The 13,795-nt window shown below is 40.7% G+C and overlaps 1 protein-coding gene across 2 annotated transcripts in view; it reads left to right on the top strand.

Moving 5' to 3' along the window:
* The window catches only part of HEATR5B (HEAT repeat containing 5B), a 109,406-nt gene that overhangs the window by 56,836 nt on the left and 38,775 nt on the right, over window positions 1–13,795 (top strand). For both annotated transcript variants that reach the window (XM_014588914.2, XM_014588915.2), the window contains exons 25-27: window positions 7,100–7,194; window positions 7,445–7,531; window positions 11,103–11,171. In XM_014588914.2, coding sequence (XP_014444400.1) covers window positions 7,100–7,194; window positions 7,445–7,531; window positions 11,103–11,171 — 251 coding nt within the window. The remainder of the gene's footprint in view (window positions 1–7,099; window positions 7,195–7,444; window positions 7,532–11,102; window positions 11,172–13,795) is intronic.

Raw genomic sequence — 13,795 nt, 5'->3', positions numbered from 1 at the left:
GGGACTCAAACCGCGTGTTGGCTACATGGGAGTTCAGCGACACAGCCATTACGCTAACTGCTGGTCCCCCCAAAGTATTTATTTAAATAGAATTATTTATTTATTTCCATTCGTTATTATTTTTAATTTGACGAGACAGAGACAGAGAGAGAAAAGGAAAGCAAGAAAGCCAGCCTCCAGGTCTGGGACTCAAACTGTCATCGGCCATGTGGGAATCCAATGCCTTTAACCACCATGCTACTTGCTGGCCCTGTTCTCAAAGCATTTTTATAAGTTTCAAATATTTTACTGTTATGTAGCATGCTTTAGATAGTGCCTCTAATATAAATTTTTCTCCTATCTTTTACCTTAGTTTTTTGTTCCTTCTGTATACCCTCCTCTCTGATCCCTATTTGGAAGATAGGTTGAAGGTGTTCCAAGGATGAGTATGTCTATGTCTTAGTCTTTGCCCTCAGGATAATGAATGCTGTAACTACATTTCCTTCATACGTTGTCCTAACTTTAGCACTTCAGTGTAAAAGACATGGGAAAACTTTAAGGTGCATAAATACAGTGAGCTTTGCAGACCCTAGCCATGAAGGTGTCAGAACTCATGAATTCCATGGCAGATTTCAGACTCTCAAATTTCAGAAATGCTAGTTAGGTCATTTTAGAAAGGGGAATATTGTTTGTTACTGATACCCTTCATTGCCTTTTCTCCCTTGTAATCATTTTATACCACACGTACCCGGGATCAAACATTGTAGTGCATTTATTAAGAGATCATCAAGCCCAGTATCTTCGTGTTACGGTTGAAGAGACACAAGAAGCTGCAAGAGGTGATAGAGTAACGGAGTTCTGTGTTTTGTTGTCTCTTCCCCACTCTGTCATTTTTTAAATGCCTGAAGACACATTAGATATATTAAAATAAATTAAAAATGCTGATCAGGTTATGTTATTGTATATAACAAGCAGCAGAGCTCATAATTATTTTAAAAACAGAGGGGGCCAGCCATGGCTCGGTAGTTAAGGCTGCTGGATTCTGCATGGCTGACTCGGTGGTTCAAATCTTGGACCTGGCAGCTTGAAAAACAAGCTGAACATTTGTGCATATGTGCCCAAAGTCCTGAAGGAGGAAGAAATAGAGGAGAAGAGACTGCAGTATGGCAATGGCTCAGGGGGATTACTTTCTTGCTTTCCCTCTCTTTCTCACATACCTTCTGACAAATTCAAAAACAGAGTAAACGGTAGTATACCATGTATAGTTTGTGAGTCTGGATATGGGATACCAGCAAAGCACTATACTGCATGAACACAGTGTCTTATTCTTGTCATTATTTGGCAAATAATTACTGAATCCTATTCTTTGCTATACAATGGGAATACAAAGAATTAAAATAAGTTATACACTGGAAGAACTTCTAGTCTAGAAGACAGAGAGACAGATTTACCAGTCAAAATAATTATGACATGTCCTAGTGGTGGTATGATAAAATACTTTGAGAATACTGAAAAAAATTATATTTCCAGAAGATCCAGGGAGGATCTTACAGAAGAGATTATTCTGAAGCTGGAATTTTTTTTTATAAACCAATTATTATTATTATTATTATTATTATTATTATTATTATTTAGAGAGAGATTTTTTTGTTAATGGGCATGTGCACTCACCTGAGAAACAGAGAGAGAGACAGACAGGAAGCAAGAAATTACTCCCCGGGGAGGATGGCCATGCCACAGTCCCTTCTCCATTCTCCTCTTGGGACAATGCATGCACATATACCCAGCATGAGTTTCAAGCTGCTGTCTGGGGTTCAAACCATGGTTGACTATTCAACAATGTAACTATTACCCTACTGACCCTGCCAATTTTTATTTTTTTATTTTTTATTTATTTATTTATTTTTGAGAGGTTTTTGCTATAGGGCGTGTGCGCTCGCCAGACAGACAGAGAGAGACAGAGAGACAGAAAGCAGGAAATCACCCCCCGGGGGGATGGCCACGCCGCAATCCCTTCTCCTCCACTCTCCTCTCGGGATCCTGGGCACGCACGCACACGTGCCCGGTGTGAGTTTAAGCCACCGGGTCCGGGACTTGAACCACGGTCGACTACGTGGGAGTCCAGCGACATAGCCATTACGCTAACTGCTGGTCCTTTATTTTTTCATTTCTTGCATTTGAAGTACTCTTTGATGACATCCTTGGCCTGAGATTCCTTGCCATAGGCCTTTACTACACAGCTGCAACCAGCCACTTTATGGGCTTTTCCCTCTGTCAGTTTTACAGAGGCCTACCTGTTCCCCTCCTTTCTTGTTGTCATCGACCTTGGTCAGGTGGATTTGGTGTTTGGCACAAAGGACCTCCACCAGCTTGGCATACAAGGCTCGTCACAGTTGGGTGCAAGCACACAGTTCGGTTAGCACTTGTCCAAGGCTTTGGTGGCCTTGTGGATTCCATATGCTAGCCCATCATGGATGAGGGCAGCCCTCAGCACCTCTGTAAAGCAGCATTAATGTCCAGTAACCTCCAGCAGCAATGCCTTCCTTGGCCATGGCAGTGGGTTAGGGCTGGAGCCAAATCTTGAACCCACCTGAGCCTCCACCTCCAACCAACTGGCAGCAGCAGAGAAAGAGCTTAAAGCTGAGTTTTGAAGGCAGTGCTACTGTTTTCCAAGTAGAAATTGGTTGTATTAGTTTTCTATTGATGCTATAACAGATGATCACAAACATTGGTTTAAGAAAATACAAATTTATTAGATCACAATTCTTGAGCCTAGAAATCCAAACCCGAATTTCACTGGGCTAATCAAGGTGTCAGTAGGGCCATGTTCTTTTCTGGAGGCTCTAAGAGCAATTTGTTGCTTTTTCTTTTGTAGCTTTTATATCCTGCTCACGTTGCCTGGCACGTGGCTCTCTTCCTTTTTTTTAGAGATTTTTGCTAGAGGGTTCATGTACTCACCAGAGAGACAGAAAGCAAGAAATCACCCCCAGGGAGTATGGCTATGCCACCGTCCCTTCTCCATTCTCCTCTTGGGATTTTGGGCACGCACGCACATGCACCAATGAGAGTTTTAAACTGTCAGGTCCGGGACTCAAGCTGCGGTCAACTGCGTGGGAATCCAGTGATGTAACCATTAGGCCATCTGCTGATCCCATCCCCTCTCTTTTTATATCTTCAAGGCCAGCCATGTTGAGTCTCTCTGTGTTGCTTTTTCAGTTATCACATCTCTTTCTCACTGCAGCTAGGAAGGGATCTCTACTCTTAAGGACTTGTGAGTAGATTGGGGCTCTCCTGGATGATTTAGGATCCTCTCCTGGTTTCAGAGTTCATAACCTTAAGGTCATCTACAAAGTCCCTTTTGCTATGTAAGGTAACATATTCACAAGTTCTAGGGCTGTGGATGCCATTACTTTGCCTACCACGCTGATTTACTGTAAGTAGAGGGAGTTAGAGAATTTGTAAAGTCATGGGATCTTAAGTGTATATTCTGTAAGTATTTAAGGAATAGTGAAAATTTTAAAATTGATCTTCCTTTCTTTGTATTTCTTTTTCTTTTTTTGTCTTTCATATAATTTTATTGTCTCCCTTCAGCCATGGTAATATGATGTCCAAATGTTGTCTTAACTGGTGGGTCTGTAAACACAGGTTTATCCATCCCACTGAGCAGCAAGGCAAATGCTGCTTCTTGAAATGGTCCCACCATGGATCCTCTGGTCATCCAACCCAAGTCACCCCCTTGCCTGGCTTTCTCTCCACTCTGTTGTGTGACCACTTCATTGAATCTCATTCCATACTTGAACTTTTCCATGGCTTCCTTAATTTTGCTGTGTTTTTCACGTAGAATGTGTCTGACCTTTACTGCATTGCCACCACCTTTGGGACCCTGTGACTTCTTGTCAGTAGTATCACTCCCAGACACTGCTTCCCCTTTACCCTCTTCCAGAACCACTTTTTCCTTTGGGGGGCATTTTCAAGACTTGCTGATGAACAATCAACCTCTTTGTATTTCTTAACTGTTTTTCCCCCATTGTTCATGTCTTGTCCTTCTCAGGGACCCTTTAATTTTTTCTTATTGCCAGAGGACATGTACACTTGCCAGAGAGAAACAGAGAGTAAGAAAGAAAGGGAGGAGAGAGTGCTTCCCCTCCTCCAGTGGGGCATGGTCATGCCACGATCCCTCTTCCAGTTCTCTGATCTGTTGGGGTTTTGAGTGCACACTCACATGCGCCTGGTGCATTTTTTCAGGCCACAGGGGCCAGGACTTGAACCTGGGTTGGCTATGTGGGATCTGATTCCCTTAGCCACTAAGCCACTGGACCAGCCCAAGATTGATAAGTTTTTTAGATAATTTCTGTTGCTGTGTCTTTTTTCCCCCTAACAATTATTGTCTAATTTATTTATTATTCTTCTTATTTTTAAAAATTTGCTGTAGGGTATATGCACTCATCAGAGAGAGAGAAAGAAAATGAGAAAGTAAGCCTCCACGTCTGGGACTCAAACCATGGCCAACCATGTGAGAGTCCAGCACCTTATCCACCACACCACCTGCTGGCTCTGTTGCTATGTCTTTTAAGTTTACTGACCTTTAGTAGCTAATCTCTTAATCTTATCAAGTATATTTTTTATTTTATGTAATTTATGTCTCCTAAAGTCCTTTTTGTATTTTCCCCCTATCTTTCAGTTCTTCCTTTATCATGTTAATGTTTTTCTTTCTCATGTTAATGTTTTTCTTTCCCTTCTTGAACATAAGAAACATATTTATTAAGAGCTATTTTGAAGTTTTTGTCTGCTAATTCTTTCATCTCTTTCATATTTCTAGACCTTTTTTCTCTTCACTCTCTCTGTTGTAGAACAATATTTTCTTCTTTGCATCCTTCATAATTTTTTATTAGATGCCAGACACTGTAAATTTTATTATGTTGGTGCTAAATTTATCATATTCCTTTACAATAGTGTTGGATTTTGTTCTGGGATATAGTTGAATTACTTGGCATCATTTTCATTCTTTTGAAATTGGCTTGTTAAGTTTATCAGGGCAGATTCAGGACTGCCTCTGCTCTGGGGCTAAAAGAAAAAAGATTTTCTTTTTCTACATTCCATTCTTATAAAAGTCTTTACTTCTCTGTAGATTTAAATTTCCTGACTATAATTATTTTTTCATTTGTTTGTTTTAGGTTTTGCCATAGTGTGCATGTACTCACCTGAGAGAGACAGAGAGAGGGAAAGTGAGAAATCACACCCCCTCCCCCAGGGGGGATGGCCATTCTATAATTCCTTCTCTCTATTTTCCTCCCAGGATTTTGGGCTCTCATGCCCACTGACCTGGCATGAGTTTCAAGCCAGCAGGTCCAGGTCTCAAACTGCAGGCAGCTATGTGGGACTCTAGTGCCTTAACCACCATGCCACCGCTGTCCCCCAAATCTGGATTTCTCTAAAGTAGGAATTAGTGGCGTCCAGCATGCAGTCCAAATCCAGCCTCCAGCCAGCTTTCATACATAAGGCTTATTAGAGCACACACAGCACAGTTGTTTGTGTGCACGTTGTTTGTGGCTACTTTTGAACTTTAAATGCAGAGTTGAGCAGTTCTGGTAGAGATGATATGGCCTGAAAAGCTAAAAATATTTATTTACTATCTGATCCTTTACAAAAAAAGTCTGCCAACTCCTGTTCTAAACGAATTACAAACTCATTTGGGGAAAGCCACATTAATCAACTGTTTTGCTTCAGATGTCATTGTGTATCCTGGAAGGACATCTGTTACCATATGGTGTAAAGGTTTACCACTGTTCCTAAAGGTTGATATGGAAGCTTTCTGGAGAGACTGTCTTTGTTACTTTTTTTTTGAAAGAGGTGTTTTTGCTACAGGGTCCATGTACTAACCAGAGAGACAGAAAGCAAGAAATCATCCCCCGGGGGTTGGCTATGCTGCAATCTCTTTTTTTTTGTTTGTTTTTGTTTTTGTTTTTGGAGAGGTTTTTGCTATAAGGGCGCGTGCGCTTGCCAGAAGGACAGAGAGAGAGAGACAGTGAGAAATCACACCCCCCCCCAGGGAGGATGGCCACTCCGCAATCCCTTCTCCATTCTTCTCTCGGGATCTTGGGCACACATGGACACACACCCAGCATGAGTTTAAGCCACCAGGTCTGGGACTCTAACCGCAGTCGACTACATGGGAGTTCAGTGACATAGCCATTATGCTAACTGTTGGTCACAATGCTGCAAGCTCTTCTCCTCCATTCTTTTCCTGGCATCTTGGGCATGCATGGTGTTGTGAGTTGGAAGCCACTGGGATCAGGACTCAAACTATGGTCCAGCCATGTGGGAGTCCAGGGACATAACCACTACACCTTCTGCTGGTCCCCCTTTGTTACTTTTTAAAAGTTTACTTATTTATTGCTTCCATGAAAGAGAAAGAGACAGGCATCTACAAAGGTTTTTTTTTTTTTTTTTAAGAGGTTTTTGCCTTAAGGCGGTTGCCCTCTCCAGAGAAAGAAAGACACAGTGAGAGGGAAAGTGAGAAATCACCCTCCAGCAGGGGATGATCATGGCGCAATCCCTTCTCCAATCTCTTTCTGAGATCTTGGGCATGCATGCACATGCGCCTGGCGTGAGTTTCAAGCCACCAGGTTTAGGACTTGAACTGCTGTTGGCCATGTGGGCGTCCAGTGATGTAACCACTGCACCATCTGCTGGTCCCCACAACAAGGTTTTTATGTCATGATCTATCTCCAGTCTCAGCCAGCCAGGAGCACAGGTCCATTCATGCACATCTGACATGTAATGGGAGACCTTAGGACAGGAACCTAGGACCTTCCCTTGTGACCTTAGTGTCATAGGACATTGCATTCTGCTGCACCGTATCTTTGTTATTTCTATTTATTTTGATTTGGCCAGAGAGGGACAGAGTAAGAGAGAGAGAATGAGAAGGCAAGACGCCAGGTCTGAGTCCAGCGCCCTTTTGCATCACCCCGCCTGCCAGCTCCACTTTGTTATTTTTAAATATCACGAAATATGTGGATCATCAGTGTTTTAATCAGAAATTTATTTTGTTTCGTATTTTTATGTTGTCACACTTATTTTTGTAAAAGTTTTGCTTTTTGTACTCTATTTTTATTTTTAGATGACCTCTTGGTACTTCATCTCTCTGACCTAATTCGCATGGCATTCATGGCTGCAACTGATCACAGCAACCAGCTGCGGATGGCCGGGCTCCAGGCACTTGGTGGGAGTCCAGTGACATAGCCATTACGCTAACTGCTGGTTCCCGATCATCAGTGTTTTAATCAGAAATTTATTTTGTTTCGTATTTTTATGTTGTCACACTTATTTTTGTAAAAGTTTTGCTTTTTGTACTCTATTTTTATTTTTAGATGACCTCTTGGTACTTCATCTCTCTGACCTAATTCGCATGGCATTCATGGCTGCAACTGATCACAGCAACCAGCTGCGGATGGCCGGGCTCCAGGCACTTGAAGACATTATCAAGAAGTTCGCGTCTGTGCCTGAGCCAGAATTTCCAGGTCATGTGATTCTGGAGCAGTATCAAGCTAATGTGAGATTTTCTATTCACTTAAAAATTACGATTTATCTTTTGAGGAACTTTAAAGAAATGAAGATTCCCTGGAGGAATGTATCTGTTTATCAGATAAGATATATATCTTTACTTCCATTATCTATCACACAGTTTCAGTCAGAGGACAACTGAAGAAATAATTGTGTGAAATCATGTCACTGTTTTTAAGTAGTGATAGTACTTCAGTGGTAAAGCTAGAATAGAAATGCCAGTCTAGCTTTCCAGTCTTGAATTAATTTATTTAGCATGCCATTTAAAAGATAAAAGAAACATTCAGAAGAGAGTTGTGGATTAGCTGCCGTATTTTTATATGCCAATGCATGATAAGCATTTTTAGAAATAAAAAGCCGTTACCCCTATATACTGAAGGATAAGTTAACTTCAATTTAACAACAGCAGTTAAAAATTTTATTGAAAGAATTAGATATTTTCAAAAGTTTGTATTTATTTTATCCTAAATGGAGATAGATATAGGTTTCTCCTGAGATTTAGACCTTTAATTAATGTTCTTCAAGTAAATGCATTGAACTTATTCTAACGATGGTGGCTTATCTGAAGGAAAAAAAAATTGTTAGCAAGGAAAGAATACATTTATTTTACTGTGATTTTGCCACAATCTTGACGCCAGATATGCCCCATTTTATCTAAAAGCTGTGCTCAAACATACACAAAATTTAAAATGTGACGTATAATCCGTTTTTTCCCATCATCAGTACAGGTGAGAATGTTACAGCTTCTAGCCCAACTATCTGTGGGATGCCTCTGTATAGCTGTTTGTTTATTCCCAAATAACCAACCTGACAAAAAGAGAATAGTCTTGGGAACCAGCAGTTAGCGTAATGGCTATGTCGCTGGACTCCCATGTAGTCGACCGCGGTTCATGTCCCAGACCCAGTGGCTTAAAACCCACACCGGGCGCGTGTGCATGCGTGCCCAAGATCCCGAGAGGAGAATGGAGGAGAAGGGATTGCAGCATGACCATCCCCCCTGGGGGGTGATTTCTCACTTTCTGTCTCTATGTCTCTGTCTGTTTGGCGAGCGCACGCGCCCTACAGTGAAAATCTCTCCAAAAAAAAAAAAAAAAAGAGAATGGTCTTTCTTAAAAACTTTTTTTAGGAATAATTTTAAATTTAGAGAAAAATTATAACAGTAGTACAAAAACTATGTAATATACTCTTTTTTTTTTGGAGAGGTTTTTGCTATAGGGTGCATGTGCTCGCCAGCCAGACAGAGAGAGACATAGAGACAGAAAGTGAGAAATCACCCCCCAGAGGGGATGGTCACGCCGTAATCCCTTCTCCTCCATTCACCTCTCGGGATCTTGGGCACGCACGCACACGCGCCCGGCGTGAGTTTTAAGCCACCAGGTCCGGGACGCGAACCACGGTCGACTACGTGGGAGTCCAGCGACATAGCCATTAGCTAACTGCTGGTTCCCTGTAATATACTCTTTATGCATATGTGGCCAGTGTTAATTTTGCCTCATATGCGTTAACATTGATTCTCTTCTTTCTCTTGTACACTCACACTTGCCAGCACTTGTATACACCATTTTTTCCTAAACCATTTAAAAATAAATTATTTAAATCATGTACTTTTACAAGCCTTGAACACTTTGTTTTCCGACAAGAAGATTATCTTGTATAGCCACAGAACAATTGTCAACTTCCAGAATTTCAACATTGGCATATTAGTTTTAGAGACTCTGTCATATTCAGGTTTTGTTAATCAACCTAATGGCCTCTGTTGTTGTATTTTTTTCCCTCCTCTATACAGAGTCCAGTAGTGGCTAATATATTTTGATTATTTGCCATATGACTTCAGTCACACCAAGGGACTCTTGAAACATTTCTATACTACTTTTGATATGTTTTACCAAATGGATCTCTATTGTAAGAGAAGAAATATCAGTTTAGGAGTTGACTAAATCAAATTCCGTTATTCACCTCATATATACTAATCTACTAATATATCTAAGGATCTGTGACACATGTCAGCATATTTAAAACTAAAGCTCAGGGGCCAGTAGGTGACCTGGTGGTTAAGGCACTGGACCTCCCACATTGTCAACCATGGTTCAAGTCCCAGACCCAGCCTCTTGAAACTCACTCTGAGGCACACCTACGTCCATGCCCAAAATCCCAGGAGGAGAATGAAGGAGAAGAAATTGCAGCATGTCCATCCCCTGGGGGGTGATTTCTCACTTTTCCTCTCACTGACTGTCTCTGTCTCTCTGGTAAGTCCATGCACCCCATGGCAAAAACCTTAAAAAATATTTTAAATTAAATTAAAAAAACAAGATCATATTTTTAAATAATATAACAATAATACATAGTTAATATTTTTTGAGTAACTTTTGTTTTCAGTGTCTGCTATAGGGCATGTGTGCTTGCCAGAGAGAAACAGAAGAAAAGTGAGAAATCACACCCACGGGTGCCACAGTGCAATCCCATCTCCTCCATTCTTCTGTCAGGATTTGGGGCATGCACATACTTACCCGATGTAATTTTTGAACTGCCAGGTCTAGGGCTTGTACCACACAGCTGGCATGTGAAATCTAGTGCCTCAACCTCCGTGCTACCTACTGGATCTTGAACAACCTTTTTTTTTTTTTTTTTTGGAGAGAGGTTTTTGTTATACGGCACATGCACTGACCAGAAAGAGAGAGAGACATAGAGACAGAAAGCGAGAAATCACCCCCCAGGGGGGATGGTCACGCCGCAATCCCTTCTCCTCCATTCTCCTCTCGGGATCTTGGGCACGCACGCACACGCACCCGGCGTGAGTTTTAAGCCACCGGGTCCGGGACACGAACCGCGGTTGACTATGTGGGAGTCCAGCGACATAGCCATTACGCTAACTGCTGGTTCCCTTGAACAACCTTTTAAAGTATCTCTTTCTGAGGTGAAATGATTTCTAAGGTCTTTAGTTACCATGTGTTTTTGTTTTTGTTTTTTTATAATTCGCCATAGTGTGCTCACCAGAGAGAGTGTGTCCACACCACAGTGCTTTCTCCTGTACTCTCTTCTCAGAATTTTTGGGCACACATGCACATGTACCTGACAGGTAACTGCATCAGGAACTCCAGCCTAACCAGTCATATAAAATTCAGGCATCTTGGTGAATTTTCAGTACTGCTTAGTTGTTTAAAGAAGTTGATCTTGTTATATGAGATTCACCCACAAGGTAAATATTGTTAAAATACATTAGAAAAATGTAGACACAAACAAACAGAAAAACAGTATGACTTTTTTCCCCCATTTGGGTAACACAACATTGGCGAGGAATTCTTTTTACTTTAAAAAAAAAAAAAACAAAGAAAAAGATTAATTGCCTATTCAATATAGTGATCATACAGATTTGATGATAACCTCCTAGAAAGAAAAAGAAGATTGGTATGGGTTGTTTACTTAACTGAAAACAGATAAGGAAGAGGTGATAAAGAGGAAGGGAGATGTGTTTTATATGTTTTCATCTTAAAGACACAGGAGACTTTCTGTTCACTACTTATCTTTAAAAATAAAGCACTTTATTCTTTTTTTTTCTTTAGGTGGGAGCTGCTCTAAGACCAGCCTTTTCACAAGATACACCATCAGATATAATAGCAAAAGCATGCCAGGTAAGAAGATAAATAGGGCTTCCTGTAGTTGCTTTCTGCAAATTCATGGCTTAGAATTTCACGTCCAAGAAAGAACAGAGAAAAATGAAGCAATATTTCTTTTATCTTGGAAATACAACAGTGGCAGTTTCCTTTTTTGTTCTGTATGAAATGATGAAATAGTAACTGTTAATCACATTCCTTTTTGTCACATATCTCCAAGGACACAACTTGGAGATGCATAGCCCTTACATTATCCGGAAGGCAGCAGACACAGGAAATCACAGGAAATCTCACTCATAAGAGATACTAAAATAAAAGCAGGATCTCAAAAATCTGTAATTATTAGAGTGTATAGTAATGATAATTAGGTGATAAGTACTTTTACCCCACATAGTGAAAATTTTACAAGTTTCTGGGTATTAAATTTTCCTAAAGAGAATTTGACACTTTGAAATGTCATTGCAAAATTAATCCTAGGCAATTATTGTGCCTGAGAGAGTCCCCAAACCACCAAAACACATGTTTTAAGAAGTTCCTCTTTTTCATATGTTTTAATCCTGAAAAAATATTCACTCATTAAGTTCTTATCTTTGAGAAGACCACATTCTTTATCAATTTACCTAAGGTTAGAAAAGAAACAGCCCTCATCTTCCTAGTTTTCTGGCATACAGGGTTACTGTCCATCATTCTTGCTTAGAATCAATGATGGAGATCCGTGCGACTTTTATGTGGGGAAAATTCTGCTCTCCCAAAGTCCTCTTGCCCCAACCACCTCGAATCATCAGCAGTTCCTTCTCTTCCATTTTTTCGTCTTCTCAGGATTTGGGGCATGCATGCATATGTGCTAGTGTATTTTTCAAACCACCAGAACTGGGATTTAAACCCCAGTTAGCTATGTGGGAGTAATTCTTTTTTTTTAAAGAATTATTTTTATTTAACTTTATTTATTATTATATCATTATTATTTTTCAGTTTGATCAGAGAGAGACAGAGAGAGAGAGAGAGGAAGTGAGAGGGCAAGCCACGAGGTCCGAGACTTGAACTGTGGTCGGCCATGTGGGAGTCCAGCGTCTTTAACCACCACGCCACTTGCCAGCCCCAAATAATTCTTAAGATATTACAGGAGAGCCCCTCAAATGTAACACAACTGGGGACTGTAATCAGTGGCTTAATCAAGAATCATTTAAAGCAGAGAACGAATCGTAAGTGTAATTAGTGCATACCTTAAATATTTCACACAGCTTCCACGCGGCCTCAGCCTTTGTGCAGCAGCACTTTGCACTCGTGCCACCACACTCCGTCCCAGTTTCAGGTTCTTTACAGTGGAGAGACAGGACCAGCCGATGGCATAGTCTACTGCCATTCAAATCCTCCACCCAAAACTCATGCCAGGCATGTGTGGGTGCATGCCCAAAATCCTGAGGGAAGAATGGAGAAGAAATGGTCATGTGGGCATCCCTCCTGGGGCATAGTTTCTCACTTTCTGTTTCTCTCTCTGTCTCACTGTGAGCACTTGTGCCCTATAGCAAAAAAAAAATCTCTCCAATAAAAAAAAGTGGAGATAGTAGTTAGGTTTTTACAAAGGACACTTAGTGCCAAAATCTTTTTTTTGTTTGTTTTGTTTTGGCTTTGGTTTTTAGCCATAGGGCGCATGTGTTCACCTGAGAAACAGAGACAGTGAGAAGAAAAGTGAGAAATCACCCCCATAGGGGATGGCCATACCTCAGTCCCTTCTCCTGGGATTTTGGGCATGTATATATACTTGCCTCACATGATTTTCAAGCCACCAGGTCCGGGATTTGAACTGCAGTCAGCCATGTGGGAGTCTAATGCCTTAACCATCATGCCATGGGCTAACCCACCAAATTCTTGACCTTTATATTTTCTCTCAATTGTTAACAATTTTTACCCAAGTTTACAGAAATATATATCAAATCTTTCCAGTATGTTTAGGTTTTTTAGGAATAATGACCTTTTCTTTTATACTCATTTAAACCTTTTTACTTTAAATTTATTTATATTTGCAGCATTTTTTTGACAAGCATTTTATTTTGTCATCAGTATTAGTTGATAAATCAGTTTTAAAATATTTGTTAGGAGAACCAGCAGGTGGAGTGATGGTTAAAGCGCTGGACACTCCCACATGGCTGACCATGGTTTGAGTCCTGGATCTGGTGGCTTGCTTTCTCACTTTCCCTCTCTTTCGGTCTCTCTCTCTCTCTCTAGTCAAATTAAAATGAATGAATAAATAAATTTTTTAAAAAAGAATATGTATTTGTTAGGGTTGATGGCAGGTGGCGTGGTAGTTAAGGGCACTGGACTCCCACATGGCTAACCACTGTTCAAGCCCCAGACCTGGTGGCTTACTTTCTCACTTTCTCTTTCTCTCTTTTACTCTGCCCCTCTCTGGTCAAATTAAAATAAATAAATGAATAAAGTTAAATAAAATAATTCTTTAGAAAAATATATATCTTCGGGACCAGCAGGTGGCGTGGTGGTTAAGGTGCTGGACATTCTCACATGGCCAACCATGGTTTGAGTCCCAGACCTGGTGGCGTGCTTCCTCACTTTCATTCTCTTCTCTCTGTGCATCTCTCACTGGTCAAATTAAAATAAATGAATGAATAAATAAAATTAAATAA

The sequence above is a fragment of the Tupaia chinensis genome, unplaced genomic scaffold, assembly GCF_000334495.1.
Source record: "Tupaia chinensis unplaced genomic scaffold, TupChi_1.0 Scaffold000317_1, whole genome shotgun sequence".
Lineage (NCBI taxonomy): Eukaryota > Metazoa > Chordata > Mammalia > Scandentia > Tupaiidae > Tupaia > Tupaia belangeri.
Note: the sequence above shows the minus strand (reverse complement) of the source record. Positions and strands in the feature narration are given on the sequence as shown.